The sequence below is a fragment of the Cherax quadricarinatus genome, chromosome 30 (genome assembly GCF_038502225.1).
Source record: "Cherax quadricarinatus isolate ZL_2023a chromosome 30, ASM3850222v1, whole genome shotgun sequence".
Taxonomy (NCBI): Eukaryota; Metazoa; Arthropoda; class Malacostraca; order Decapoda; family Parastacidae; genus Cherax; species Cherax quadricarinatus.
In genome coordinates this window covers 27,830,410-27,845,096 of record NC_091321.1, presented here as the reverse complement: position 1 = coordinate 27,845,096, position 14,687 = coordinate 27,830,410, and the positions used below count along the sequence as shown (strand labels likewise).

The following is a 14,687-nucleotide window of genomic DNA, read 5'->3' as shown; positions in this document are numbered from 1 at the left end:
ATGAAAAAACTAAATATCATAAGAGAAAAAAGCACATAAAGGTATTTGTCATACTTGCTTCAGTGGCTTCTTGGGTACTGAGCTTGATTATTCCGGAGATTGAGGCCCAAGCAACGGCTCCATCCCTGCTCCTCCCAGATGTCATATCCTGTCAAATTAATACAAACTAAATATTTTACTCAGCAATTCTGAATGATAAGTTTATAATTTTGGTTCTACCACCAGTCAAAATTGTTTGAGAGGTTCTTATTTTTTCAATATTTTTGGAGGGCTTGCAAATACATATTAAGTTTGATGACCTCTGTATGAACATAATGATATCTTGGTAGAGAGGACATCTACACTTCATTGCCCAATCACTAATTATAAGTGAGAAGAGTTGTATTTGAGGACCTGCCTAGCATTGGCCAGTAGTCTCTCAAGGGAGGCTCCTTGATGCTATTGGCAGGCTCCTGATCTAAGGAATTGAGTCTGAATGGCTTTCATTCCCACAGGCTTATATGACTCCTATGGGATTAGCACTCCCCCATGAATGTAATAATAATTGGCCAGTAAACTTGCTGAAGTGTTCTTTAATTTTTACTTCTACTAGTGGGCTCAATTTCCTGTGACGTCACCTCCATTCTCTGCATCTCACCTCTGGCACTATAATGGCTCCATTTTCATGCTTCAGCTTCACATTTTTGAAGACCATGAAACTAAACATATCTCTAGGCAGAAGGATTAACCACCTCAAACTGCTACTAGAAGGTTGATGGACTGATCACATCATCTTTACATTAGCTGAATTGATACTTTCTCTGTCCATATTACTACCTCATATTTTTTAAATACTATCAATTGATATTACTTACTAAAATTAATAATTATCATTTTTACTATAATTTCAATTTACTCTTAACATTTTTGACATTTAATAACGTGCTGTTGGAGTGTGAGCAAAGTAACATTTATGAAGGGATTCAGGGAAACCGGCAGGCCGGACTTGAGTCCTGGAGATGGGAAGTACAGTGCCTGCACTCTGAAGGAGGGGTGTTAATGTTGCAGTTTAAAAACTGTAGTGTAAAGCACCCTTCTGGCAAGACAGTGATGGAGTGAATGATGGTGAAAGTTTTTCTTTTTCGGGCCACCCTGCCTTGGTGGGAATCGGCCGGTGTGATAATAAAAAATAAAAAAAATACTTGTCTAATTACTTTTATCTGTTTTAATACCACATTTACTATCTTAGAGTACTCTTAATTACCTTGTACTGCCATATAACCTCTAGTATAACTACCAGTGCAATATTGAATGAAATAAACATTACTTTTTCACTTTTTTTGTAATCATTATTACTTACTAAAATTTTATTAAACACCATATTTACTACCAGTCAATTTTACTTTTGTACATTAAACATTATTTTATACTTCCCATAACATTTCGTTGCCAAATTTTCAAGTTTGTATATTCAACTCCAACCTTTATATTATCCTTTGTACCTGTGTACCTGTCTACCATCTTACTATCATATTATAACCAAGACATTACCATTGTTATTTTTTACTATTATTCTTTTGGTACTTTAATTGTGAATTTTATTTTGTCAATTTAAATCTAGTTATACTCTTGATCTTGTCAACAACCTATACCAGACTCTAGTGCAATTGCAAGTACCATTTCAATTTGTATTTTTATATTATAAGTTTATATTATAATTCCTACTCTAAGATTGTCTTCATATCTTAGTGACTATACTGTGTGTGCAATTAGTGTATATTTCAATTATATTATTGTTCAAGGCCCTTAACTATCTTTTGCTAACTAGTACCAACTACCTCATGTATCTTTTTTTTTTTTCTACTTTTTTTTATTCTTTTGCTACCTTAACTTGTATATTTTATCTTGTCAATTTAAATCTAGTTATACTCTAATTCTTGTAAACAACTTATATAACACCTTAGTGCAGTTACAATTGAGAGTCTTGTGCCTTTTTTATATTATTAGATTAAACTCAGTTGTACTATAGTCAATACCAAATTCATTATATTGGACCATACTGCAATTACTAGTGAGAGACTGGTGCTATTTTTAATTTGTATTTTTATATTATTAGATTAAATCTAGTTGTACTATAGCTCATTCTAGCTCAAAACATAGACTCCACAAAAGTCATTATATTAGACCTTAGTGCAATTACAAGTGAGAGTCTTGTTCTATTTTAAATTTGTATTTTTATATTACTAGTTTATACCTAGTTGTACTTTAGTTCATTCCAGCACAACACATAGACAACATCAACTTCATTATGTGTAGTAGTGACTATACTCTATATGACCAAAATACTCTAGCTATATACTTATCCAAGCTTCCCACCACTACAGATATCACTACTAGAACTCAACACATAACTCAGGATATAAATAACCATAATTTAAACCTAGAAGATGATTGATCACGTTGACCCTGATCTAAACCTCCATAATCTGACACCCAATCAAAACCTATTGGAAAGTAACTGCCTTTATTACACAGCATCACAAGCCAGCACTATCCTAAACAATGCTAAAAGCCTATCAGTACTTAACTACAACATCAGGTCCTTAAGCAAACACTATGATGACCTCCTGGCACTCCTTGAATCACTAAAGACACCCTTCTCCTGCATTATTCTTACTGAGACCTGGCTTAAGCAGGACACAATAGATATCTACCCTCTACCAGGATACACAGCAATTCACAACTGCAGACCAAACCAAGTTGGGGGTGGTATTGCAATCTATTACTCTAACCAATTATCTTGTATTAGCACCACTTGGTTTAGTGATGAATATGGGGAATACATTTTTGCTAATTAAAGTCACTAATAACAAACAGACAAATGAATAAGCACCACCTTCTCTTAGCTGGAGACTTCAACATCAACAACCTTGGCTTACTAGATGATCAGCCTGTAACTGATTTCATCAACAATATGAACAACACACTTCTCATACCAACAATAACTAAACCAACCAGGCTCACTGAGACAAGTGCAACCATAATAGACCACATATGGACCAATATACTAGCCCCCCTTAAATCAGGGATAATCACAGATAGCACTACAGACCACTACCCTACCTTCCTCCTGACAAACATTAATAAACCACCACTTGAATACAACAAAGTCTCATTTAGACTCCATGACGAGGCCTCAATAAGGAAGTTCACAACTGACCTAGAGATTGTTGACTGGCCTACAGAATTCTCCAAGGCCAATGGTACTGATGACTGGACAGACATTTTTCTTAACAAATTACTTAGACTATACAACAAACATTGTCCTATAAAAACGAAACAGATCACAAACAAACGGCTTGGTTGCCCATGGCTAACCAGCACCATTCTGAAATCCATTGACAAGAAACACCAATATGAAAAGCAATATAGACAGGGCTTAATACACAAAGATATTCCTGAACACTATTCATCAGTTCTCACCAAAGTAATAAAGAAAGCCAAACAACTATACTACTTCAGTAGATTCACAGACACTAGAGGAGATATAAAAAAGACCTGGAAAACACTCTCTCAGATTCTAGGGACCCACAAACTGAAAAAAAACAAGAATATTGTCATAACTAAACCTAATGAAACACCACTACATCCCACTGACACAGCTAACAAGATAAACGACTTCTTCTCAACCATAGGATCTAATCTCGCCAATAAAATCCCACATACTAATGCCCATGCCGGGGACTACCTAGATGGGAATTTCCCAAATTCCTTCTATCTTGCACCAACTGAGCCCTCGGAAGTCCCCGAGATTATAAAGTCACTTAAAAACAACTCGGGGAATCTGTCTAATGTCCCACCATTACTATACAAGCGAGCGGCCCATATCCTTTCGCATGCTATTTCATTACTTTTTAACAAGTCACTAGAAACTAGCACCTTCCCGAAACTACTCAAGATGGCAAGGGTTACACCAATACATAAAGGTGGTGACCCTACAGACTTAAACAACTATAGGCCAATATCAAACTTACCATTGCTATCCAAAATCTTTGAGAAACTCGTGCACAGGAGACTATATTCATTTATAACAGCACAAAACATACTCAACCCCTGCCAATTTGGATTTAGGAAAAATAAAAGCACTAATGATGCAATCATAATAATGCTAGATCTGCTTTACACAGCATTGGAAAATAAGGAATATCCACTAGGAATTTTTATTGACCTAAGAAAAGCTTTTGACACAGTAGACCACGACATCCTACTCCACAAACTTGACCATTACGGTATAAGAGGCCATGCGCTTGCTTATTTCAAATCTTGCCTTACTAATAGGTATCAGTATGTTACCATTAAAGACACAGCATCAACAACTCGGCCACTTGATACTGGAGTTCCGCAGGGAAGTGTCCTTGGTCCCCTGCTCTTCCTCATATACATCAATGATCTTCCAAACGTATCCCAACACCTGAAACCCATTCTCTTTGCTGACAACACAACTTATGTCATCTCTCACCCTAATCTTGCCACCCTCAACACCATTGTTAACGAGGAGCTGATCAAAATATCGACTTGGATGACAGCCAATAAACTTACGCTTAACACTGACAAAACCTACTATATTATGTTTGGTAGCAGAGCAGGAGATGCACAAATTAACATTAAGATCGACAACACTCTAATTACCAGACATAATGAGGGCAAATTCCTAGGCCTATACCTTGACAAAAACCTGAATTTCAGCACCCATATCCAACACATAACCAAAAAGTATCCAAAACAGTTGGGATCCTCTCCAAGATACGATACTACGTGCCGCAAAATGCCCTTCTCACACTATACCACTCATTTATCCATACCTCACCTATGCTATTTGTGCTTGGGGATCAACTGCAGCAACACACATAAAGCCAATAATAACCCAACAAAAAGCTGCAGTAAGAATAATCACTAAATCCCATCCCTGGCAACACACCCCCCCACTCTTCATAGATCTAAACTTACTCCCTGTTCAGTACATCCACACTTACTACTGTGCAATCTACATCTACAGGACCTTAAACTCCAATATCAACCTTGACCTAAAACGCTTTCTTGATAGTTGTGACAGAACCCACAGGCATAAAACCAGACACAAACATCTCTACAACATTCCCCATGTCCGACTAAACCTTTACAAAAATTCAATGTATGTCAAAGGCCCTAAAATCTGGAACACCCTACCTGAGAACTCAAGAACTGCAGACACATTCATCACCTTCAAAACTACCATTAGAAAACATCTTATCTCCCTGATAAACCCCATCAACTAACTACACGAATACCACCTGGTGGTTCACACTTACACTCACTCACCCATTTGACCCTAAACAGAAATATTAATCTCAATCTTAAAATAATGAATCCTATGATACTCCAGTACTGAAACTATGTACTGTGCCAAAACAAAAGCATTCACATTGCTAAACTCACAAACTAGTATTTAGTCACTTAGCCATAATACCAACTTACCTCATAATCTGTAATATTTTAAAATAAAGAATTAAACTAAGTCTGCCCGAAATGCCTAGCCATGCTAGGCGTTCTAGTGGTACACTCTGTAATCATTATTTAACTACATGTAAACCACACAACAACCAAATTCTGTAAATTCAACATTGTAATCTTTATAGAGAATAAACTTTGAATGCTTCTACTGCCTCCATATCTGCCACTTTTGTATTATACTGATTAAGCCTGCTGTGTAGGCAAAATGTTTCAGAATAAAGATACCTGTTGCACATGTCTTACTAATCTACTTGTCAGTATTGTAAAGAGTTTTTTTGAGGATAGTGAGGCTCAGGTTAGGGTGTGTAGAAGAGAGGGAGATTACTTCTCAGTAAAAGTAGGTCTTAGACAGGGATGTGTAATGTCACCATGGTTGTTTAATATATTTGTAGATGGGGTTGTAAAAGAAGTAAATGCTAGGTTGTTCAGGAGGGGGGTGGGATTAAGTTATATGGAATCAAATAGTACAAAATGGGAGTTGACACAGTTACTTTTTGCTGATGATACTGTGCTTTTGGGAGATTCTAAAGAAAAGTTACAAAGGCTAGTGGACAAGTTTGGGAGGGTGTGTAAAGGTAGAAAGTTGAAAGGTAGAAAGAGCAAGGTGATGAGGGTATCAAAAGATTTAGATGAAGAAAAATTGGATATCACATTGGCGAGAGGGAGTATGGAAGACGAGAACGTTTTCAGATACAGTGGACCCTCGCCTTACGATATTAATCTGTTCCTGAGAGCTCATCTTAAGCCGAAATTATCGTAAGGCGAATTAATTTTCCCTATAAGAAATAATGGAAATCAAATTAATCCGTGAAAGACACCCCAGAGTATGAAAAAAAAAAAATTTACCACATGAAATATTAATTTTAATACACACAAACTGAAGAAGACATGCACAATTACTACTCTACTAAGAATAGAATACATGACACTAACCTTTATTGAAGATCTGGTGGTGATTGATGGGATGGGAGGAGGGGAGAGTGTGGAAGTTGTTATTGTTTAGAAGGGGAATCCCCTTCCATTAGGACTTGAGGTAGCAAATCCTTTTCCAGGGTTACTTCCCTTCTTCTTTTAATGCCACTAGGACCAGCTTGAGAGTCACTGGACCTCTGTCGCACAACAAATTTGTCCGTAGAGCTCTGTACCTCCCGTTCCTTTAAGACTTTCCTAAAATGTGTCATAACACTGTCATTGTACAGGTTGCTAACACGGCTTGCAGTAGCTGTGTCAGGGTGATTTTCATCCATAAAGGTTTGCAGTTCAACCCACTTTGCACACATTTCCTTAATCTCTCTTTTCAATTCCATACTAATTCTCGCCCTTTTTACCACAGGGATGGCACTAGAAGCTTTCTTGGGGTCCATGGTGACTTATTTTGCAGTTACAAGCACTAAAAACACTGGGATAATGTGAAATGTACTAAATGTATGCGTAGATGCGACCGCACTGGCTGGCTTGTAAACACTGGTGCTGAGGCCACAAGTGGGATGCGTCCCGGACAAATCACGTAAGACGAGTTTTTTATCATGGGGCTAGGCAAAATTTTTGCGTTCAAATGCTTCATATGGAGGATTTAATGTAAGGCAATGCGTTTGTAAGGCGGGGGCCTACTGTATTTGGGAGCTGACTTGTCAGCGGATGGGTTTATGAAGGATGAGCTTAACCACAGAACTGATGAAGAAAAAAAGGTGAGTGGTGCATTGAGGTATCTGTGGAGACAAAACATGTTATACATGAAGGCAAAGATGGGAATGTATGAAAGTACAGATGTACTGTGGTACCAATGCTCTTATTTGGGCGTGAAGCTTGGGTTGTAAATGCTGCAGCAAGGAGGCGGCTGGAGGCAGTGGAGATGTCCTGTCTAAGCACAATGTGTGGTGTAAATATTATGCAGAGAATTCTGACTGTGGAAATTTTGAGGAGGTGGGGAATTACTAAAAGTATTAGTCAGAGGGCTGAAGAGGGGTTGTTGAGGTGGTTTGGTCATTTAGAAAGAATGGAACAAAGTAGAATGACTTGGAGAGCATATAAATCTGTAGGGGAAGGAAGGCAGGGTAGGAGTCATCCTCGAAAAAGTTGGAGGGAGGGGGTAAAGAAGGTTTTGTGGACAAGGGGCTTGGACTTCCAGCAAGCATGTGTGAGCGTGTTAGATAGGAGTGAATGGAGACGAGTGGTTTTTGGGACCTGACAAGCTGTTAGAGTGTGAGCAGGATAATATTTTGTGAAGGGATTCAGGGAAACTGGTAAGCCGGACTCGATCCCTGGAAATAGGAAGTACAGTGCCTGCACTTTAAAGGAGAGGCTTGGGATATTGGCAGTTTGGAGGGACTTCTAAACTGTCGTATCTGAGCCCCTCTGCAAAGACAGTGATTACGTATGAGTGATGGTGAAAGTGTTGAATGATGATAAAAGTATTTTTCTTTCTTTTGGGGTTTTTCCTTCTTTTTGGGTCACCTGCCTCGGTGGGAAATGGCCGATGTGTTTAAAAAAAAAATGTGGTTATGTTTGTATATTTTTACCTATGTGTCTAAATGCAGTATTAGAATGTGGGGCAGAAGTTTGTGGTTATAGGAGGGTGGGGGCAGGAGGAAAGAGGAGTGATTGGTGGAATGATGAAGTAAAGGGTGTGATAAAAGAGAAAAAGGTAGCTTACGAGAGGTTTTTACAAAGCAGAAGTGTTATAAGAAGAGCAGAGTATATGGAGAGTAAAAGAAAGGTGAAGAGAGTGGTGAGAGAGTGCAAAAGGAGAGCAGATGAAAGAGTGGGAGAGGCACTGTGAAGAAATTTTAATGAAAATAAGAAAAAATTTTGGAGTGAGTTAACCCTTTGAGGGTCGACAGGCCCTCTCCGAAACTCGTTCTCAGGGTCGGCCAAATTTAAAAAAAAAAAAAAATTATTTTCTCTTATGAAAAGATAGAGAATCTTTTCCCGATCATAACGACACCAAAAGTTTGAAATTTGATAGAAAACTTACGGAATTATGCTCTCGCAAAGTTAGCGGTCTCGGCGATGTTTACGGATCGGCGATTTTGCCCACTTTGAGCCCCATTTTCGGCCAATTTCACTGTACTAGTCGACAAAAAACATGAATATTTCGCTAGAACTCCATTTTTTCTATCGAATGGGTGCAAGAAACCACCCATTTATGAATTCAACTATCCAGTACAGTGGTCAGAATTTAGCAATTTTGCCAATTTCACACAAATTTCAAAAGATGCCAATTTCGGAATAGGGTCCAGAATAAACAAGAAAGACATTCCTGGCACTAAAATGACATTTCCTCTAGTCATTAGTCACGTCTCAAGGCCCCTCTTATATTCTTTTGCTTTCCACTTTGAATTTTTATTCTCACAAAAAATATAAGATTTACTGTTATGCAGACTACTGCATTAGTGTAAAAAATGGTATAAATATTATTGGTGCACTTGTGAAAGAATATTAGACTCACCAGTTGACGTGTATTGCACACTTGGCACGATTTGCTTACTTTTGAAGTTTGGTAAAAATCGAACATTTCTGCTACTTTGAGCTCAATTTCAAGGCACCTTTCATTGTAAAACCAGTCAAAATCATCTCAATTTCAGTAATATGTCTTCCATTCTATAAAATGAGACCAAGAAAACTAGAATACAACAATAAATACCATACGAAAATACACTGCAAAGTCGCTGATTTATTAAAAAAAATGGAAAAAGTTTTTTTTTTCTCATTATGCACTGTGTGCTGCAGGATTTTTTTTAGACTGTGCACACTGACCACATAGACGCATTCTTTCATATGAAGGCCTACCAGCTTTCTCCCACTAGATTTGAGGTCGCTAGAATTTATGAGTACTAGTACGTCAAAAACCCCTACGCGTAAGACGTACTAGTACGACGAAAACCCTCAAAGGGTTAAACAAGTTAAGAAAGCCTAGGGAAAGTATGGATTTGTCAGTTAAAAACAGAGTAGGGGAGTTAGTAGATGGGGAGAGGGAGGTATTAGGTAGATGGCGAGAATATTTTGAGGAACTTTTAAATGTTGAGGAAGAAAGGGAGGCGGTAATTTCATGCACTGGCCAGGGAGGTATACCATCTTTTAGGAGTGAAGAGCATAATATAAGTGTGGTGGAGGTACGTGAGGCATTTCGTAAAATGAAAGGGGGTAAAGCAGCTGGAACTGATGGGATCATGACAGAAATGTTAAAAACAGGGGGGGATATAGTGTTGGAGTGGTTGGTACTTTTGTTTAATAAATGTATGAAAGAGGGGAAGGTACCTAGGGATTGGCGGAGAGCATGTATAGTCCCTTTATATAAAGAGAAAGGGGACAAAAGAGAGGAATAAGTTTACTGAGTACAGCGGACCCCCGCATAGCGATTTTAATCCGTGCAAGAGGGCTCATTGTTATGTGAAATGATTGGTATGCGAATGAATTTTCCCCATAAGAAATAATGGAAATCAAATTAATCCGTGCAAGACACCCAAAAGTATGAAAAAAAAATTTTACCACATGAAATATACATTTTCCTACACACAAAGAGAAGGATACATGCACAATAGTAGAGTAGTATATGCACAATATATATTGTGCATGTACTACTCTACTAAATGAAGAATAAATGACACTTACCTTTATTGAAGATGCAGCAATGACTGATGAGACACTGTGTCCTGGGAGTGCCTTTTCCTCCTGAGTACTGTAGGTGCTGTTTGGCATTTTCTTCCAGAACAGGCCTTATCACACTGTGTATGCCACTACGATTCTTAAATCTCTCAAACCAACCTTTGCTGGCTTTAAATTCACCAATATGAGCACTAGTTCCAGGCATTTTTCCCTGTTCACCTGGGTGTTAGTTGACTGGTGTGGGTTGCATCCTGGGAGACAAGATTAAGGACCCCAATGGAAATAAGTTAGACAGTCTTCGATGACACTGACTTTTTTGGGTTATCCTGGGTGGCAAATCCTCTGGGGTTAATTGTTTCTTGGTATTCTCAATAAGCCACACCAACAACGGTGCTACAGCAGCAGCAGATGACAGTGCTACAGCAGCAGCAGACGATGCTACAGCAGCAGCAGAAGGTACTACAGCAGCAGCAGCAGCTGACGGTGGTACAACAGCAGCAGCAGACGATGCTACAGCAGCAGCAGACGGTACTACAGCAGCAGCAGCAGCTGACGGTGGTACAGCAGCAGCAGCAGCTGTACCACCAATAGTAGCGATGGTTGATTGGGGTTTATTATACAACCTGGCCAGCTCGGAGACACGCACTCCACTTTCATACTTATCAATGATCTTTTTCTTCATCTCTATAGTAATTCTCACCCTTATTGCTGTAGGGTTGGCACTAGAAGCTTTCTTGGGGCCCATGGTCACTTATTTTGTAGATAAAATCACCAAAAACACTGTAATAATACGAAATGTTCCGATTGTATGCTTGGATGTTACCGCGGAGGCTGGCTGGTAAACAATGCCACCGGCGGCACATGTGAGGCTGGCTAAGGGCGCACATTGGACGCGTCTCGGACGAACAGCGGTGAGCGGGTTTTTGAGCGGTATGCGAGACAAAATTTTTGCGATAAAAGCGAGCGGTATGCGGATTGAACGTTATGTGATGCCGACGGTATGCGGGGGTCCACTGTATACCAGGAAAAGTATACGGTAGGGTTATAATTGAAAGAATTAGAGGTAAGACAGAATGTAGGATTGCAGATGAGCAGGGAGGCTTCAGAGTGGGTAGGGGATGTGTAGATCAAGTGTTTACATTGAAGCATATATGTGAACAGTATTTAGATAAAGGTAGGGAAGTTTTTATTGCATTTATGGATTTAGAAAAGGCATATGATAGAGTGGATAGAGGAGCAATGTGGCAGATGTTGCAAGTATATGGAATAGGTGGTAAGTTACTAAATGCTGTAAAGAGCTTTTATGAGGATAGTGAGGCTCAGGTTAGGGTATGTAGAAGAGAGGGAGAATACTTCCCGGTAAAAGTAGGTCTTAGACAGGGATGTGTAATGTCACCATGGTTGTTTAATATATTTATAGATGGGGTTGTAAAAGAAGTAAATGCTAGGGTGTTCGGGAGAGGGGTGGGATTAAATTATGGGGAATCAAATTCAAAATGGGAACTGACACAGTTACTTTTTGCTGATGATACTGTGCTTATGGGAGATTCTAAAGAAAAATTGCAAAGGTTAGTGGATGAGTTTGAGAATGTGTGTAAAGGTAGAAAGTTGAAAGTGAACATAGAAAAGAGTAAGGTGATGAGGGTATCAAATGATTTAGATAAAGAAAAATTGGATATCAAATTGGGGAGGAGGAGTATGGAAGAAGTGAATGTTTTCAGATACTTGGGAGTTGACGTGTCGGCGGATGGATTTATGAAGGATGAGGTTAATCATAGAACTGATGAGGGAAAAAAGGTGAGTGGTGCACTGAGGTATATGTGGAGTCAAAAAACGTTATCTATGGAGGCAAAGAAGGGAATGTATGAAAGTATAGTAGTACCAACACTCTTATATTTATGTGAAGCTTGGGTGGTAAATGCAGCAGCGAGGAGATGGTTGGAGGCAGTGGAGATGTTCTGTCTAAGGGCAATGTGTGGTGTAAATATTATGCAGAAAATTCGGAGTGTGGAAATTAGGAGAAGGTGTGGAGTTAATAAAAGCATTAGTCAGAGGGCAGAAGAGGGGTTGTTGAGGTGGTTTGGTCATTTAGAGAGAATGGATCAAAGTAGAATGACATGGAAAGCATATAAATCTATAGGGGAAGGAAAGAGGGGTAGGGGTCGTCCTCGAAAGGGTTGGAAAGAGGGGGTAAAGGAGGTTTTGTGGGCAAGGGGCTTGGACTTCCAGCAAGCGTGTTATATAGGAGTGAATGGAGACAAATGATACTTGGGACCTGACGATCTGTTGGAGTGTGAGCAGGGTAATATTTAGTGAAGGGATTCAGGGAAACCGGTTACTTTCATATAGTCGGACTTGAGTCCTGGAAATGGGAAGTACAATGCCTGCACTTTAAAAGAGGGGTTTGGGATATTGGCAGTTTGGAGGGATATGTTGTGTATCTTTATACGTATATGCTTCTAAACTGTTGTATTCTGAGCACCTCTGCAAAAGCAGTGATAATGTGTGAGTGTGGTGAAAGTGTTGAATGATGATGAAAGTATTTTCTTTTTGGGGATTTTCTTTGTTTTTTGGGTCACCCTGCCTCGGTGGGAGACGGCCGACTTGTTGAAAAAAAAAAAAAAGTGTCTATATGCTATTTATTCAAATAATATGGGATGATATTGGAAAGTTCAGTATCAGAAGGCATGTGATTAGAGGGTTGCAAGGTGCAAATGCTTCACTCCTGAAAATTGACTGTGAGAGATGGGTAACCTGCAGAGCAAGTTTTTGGACTGATGCACACAACATCTGTGTTAGGGAAGGGTGTCCGGTGCCATATTTTAAGTTAAGTTTAGGTACTGTATATTCATTTTACTTTCATTTCATTTCTTTAGGCCTAGCTGTATTAAGCATTTAATATATGATAGTGTAAATGTTATTTGGTGTTTCATATGCATTTGATAGTGAAAAAACTGCTATGTTCTGCTTGCCAGCAATTTTCATTGATTGGCAGGGGTCAGGAACCTAGCCACTGACAAAACGGGGCCCTCCTGTATACTGCAGTGGTCTAAGCATGAATAAGTTAGTAATCATCAGTGAAGTGCATGCATGACTTTCAATAAATAACAAAAAAAGGCACAATACCGTGACTGGAACAATACACAAATAACCCGCACATAAAAGAGAGAAGCTTACGACGATGTTTCGGTCCAACTTGGACCACTGACAAAGTCAATGGTCCAAGTCGGACCGAAACGTCGTCGTAAGCTTCTCTCTTTCATGACTTTCAAGGTAGAAGGAGGTAGCAATGAAGGGCTACAGTATTATGCATGAACACCTGATCACTATGTGAACATACAGTGAATGATGTTAATAAATGACAATTTATTTTCCAATAACTCATATTCTTCACCTGTAAAGCTGAGTTGAAGTAATGCCTAAGATTATTATATTTCATTAACCCTTTCACTGTCTCTTACGAAGATCTTTGTCATCGCTCATGTAGATCTGTGTGTGTAGTATGACAGGAAAAATCTTTATTACCATTATCGTAAGGGGTTCTTAAATGGAGATATCGAGGGTTGAAGGTAGACACACTTGTTGGATGGTAATGATGTATTGTCAGACTGTGATGATGGGAGATGGAGCCCAGCCTTGCCGTGTTCTAGCCTGGATGTCTAACGTGGACTGAGGAGGAGGCAGAGGTACGAACGTACACATGTGCATCCCGTGACGTCACACAAACAGTCACAGGCCTAGGGATCTCCTATCTAAAGCACATGGATGATACTGATATGCTATACAACACAGGGATCAGCAACTATGCTGACACCATCACTTTTAATTTCAGGGGTTACGGTAGTGAAAGGGCTAATATTACCGTATTTTCCAGCATATAAGGTGCACGACGGAAGTATCATAATGATAAATCAGTAATTACCCTCTCACTTTATGCTAAAACATAACACAAAGCCTACCCTGACCCTGACCTTGAGCATATAAGATGCGGGGTGATTTTCCAAGACTTTTTTTTTTTTTTTGGGGGGGGGGGGGAGGTGCACCTTATATGCCAGAAAATACGGTATTATTATAATCAAATAAAGCACTAAACAAAAGGGTTAATAAACATAGTGATACTAACATACATATGTATATAGGCATACCTCCTAAATACAGACCTCATTTTACAGTGTTCACTAATACACCACTTTTCAATGATATTCATTTTTATTATTTTTGGTGGTGACGTGTACATCAGCTGGTGTTTTGTTACCCACACTCAGTCTGTTTACAGCATTTGCACACTGTGTGTCTCAGTGTTTTATTCTGGCAGTTTTCAAACTTTTAACGTGTTATTGTTGTTGTTATTGTAGTTATTATGGTATAATGGCCCCCTAATGTTAATGCTACTGAAAAGGGGAATCACAAGCCTCTTACTTTAAACCAAAAGCTAGAAATGATGAAGCTCTGTGAGAAATTCATGAAAAATGCCAAGACAGGCTGTAAGCTACAGTAGGTAAAATACTATCAAATGGTACAGCATTCTACATAGAAATCCTTTGTGAAAGGAA

General features: G+C 39.0%; 2 protein-coding genes across 6 annotated transcripts in view; one reads left to right on the top strand and one right to left on the bottom strand.

The window, feature by feature from the left end:
• The window catches only part of LOC128692766 (clusterin-associated protein 1), a 149,678-nt gene that overhangs the window by 866 nt on the left and 134,125 nt on the right, over window positions 1-14,687 (bottom strand). For all 5 annotated transcript variants that reach the window (XM_070090054.1, XM_070090055.1, XM_053782122.2 and 2 more), the window contains one exon: window positions 55-148. In XM_070090054.1, the coding sequence (XP_069946155.1) occupies window positions 55-148 (94 nt within the window). The remainder of the gene's footprint in view (window positions 1-54; window positions 149-14,687) is intronic.
• The window catches only part of Trs31 (trafficking protein particle complex subunit 31), a 105,208-nt gene that overhangs the window by 46,370 nt on the left and 44,151 nt on the right, over window positions 1-14,687 (top strand). The gene's annotated exons all lie outside the window — the stretch shown is intronic.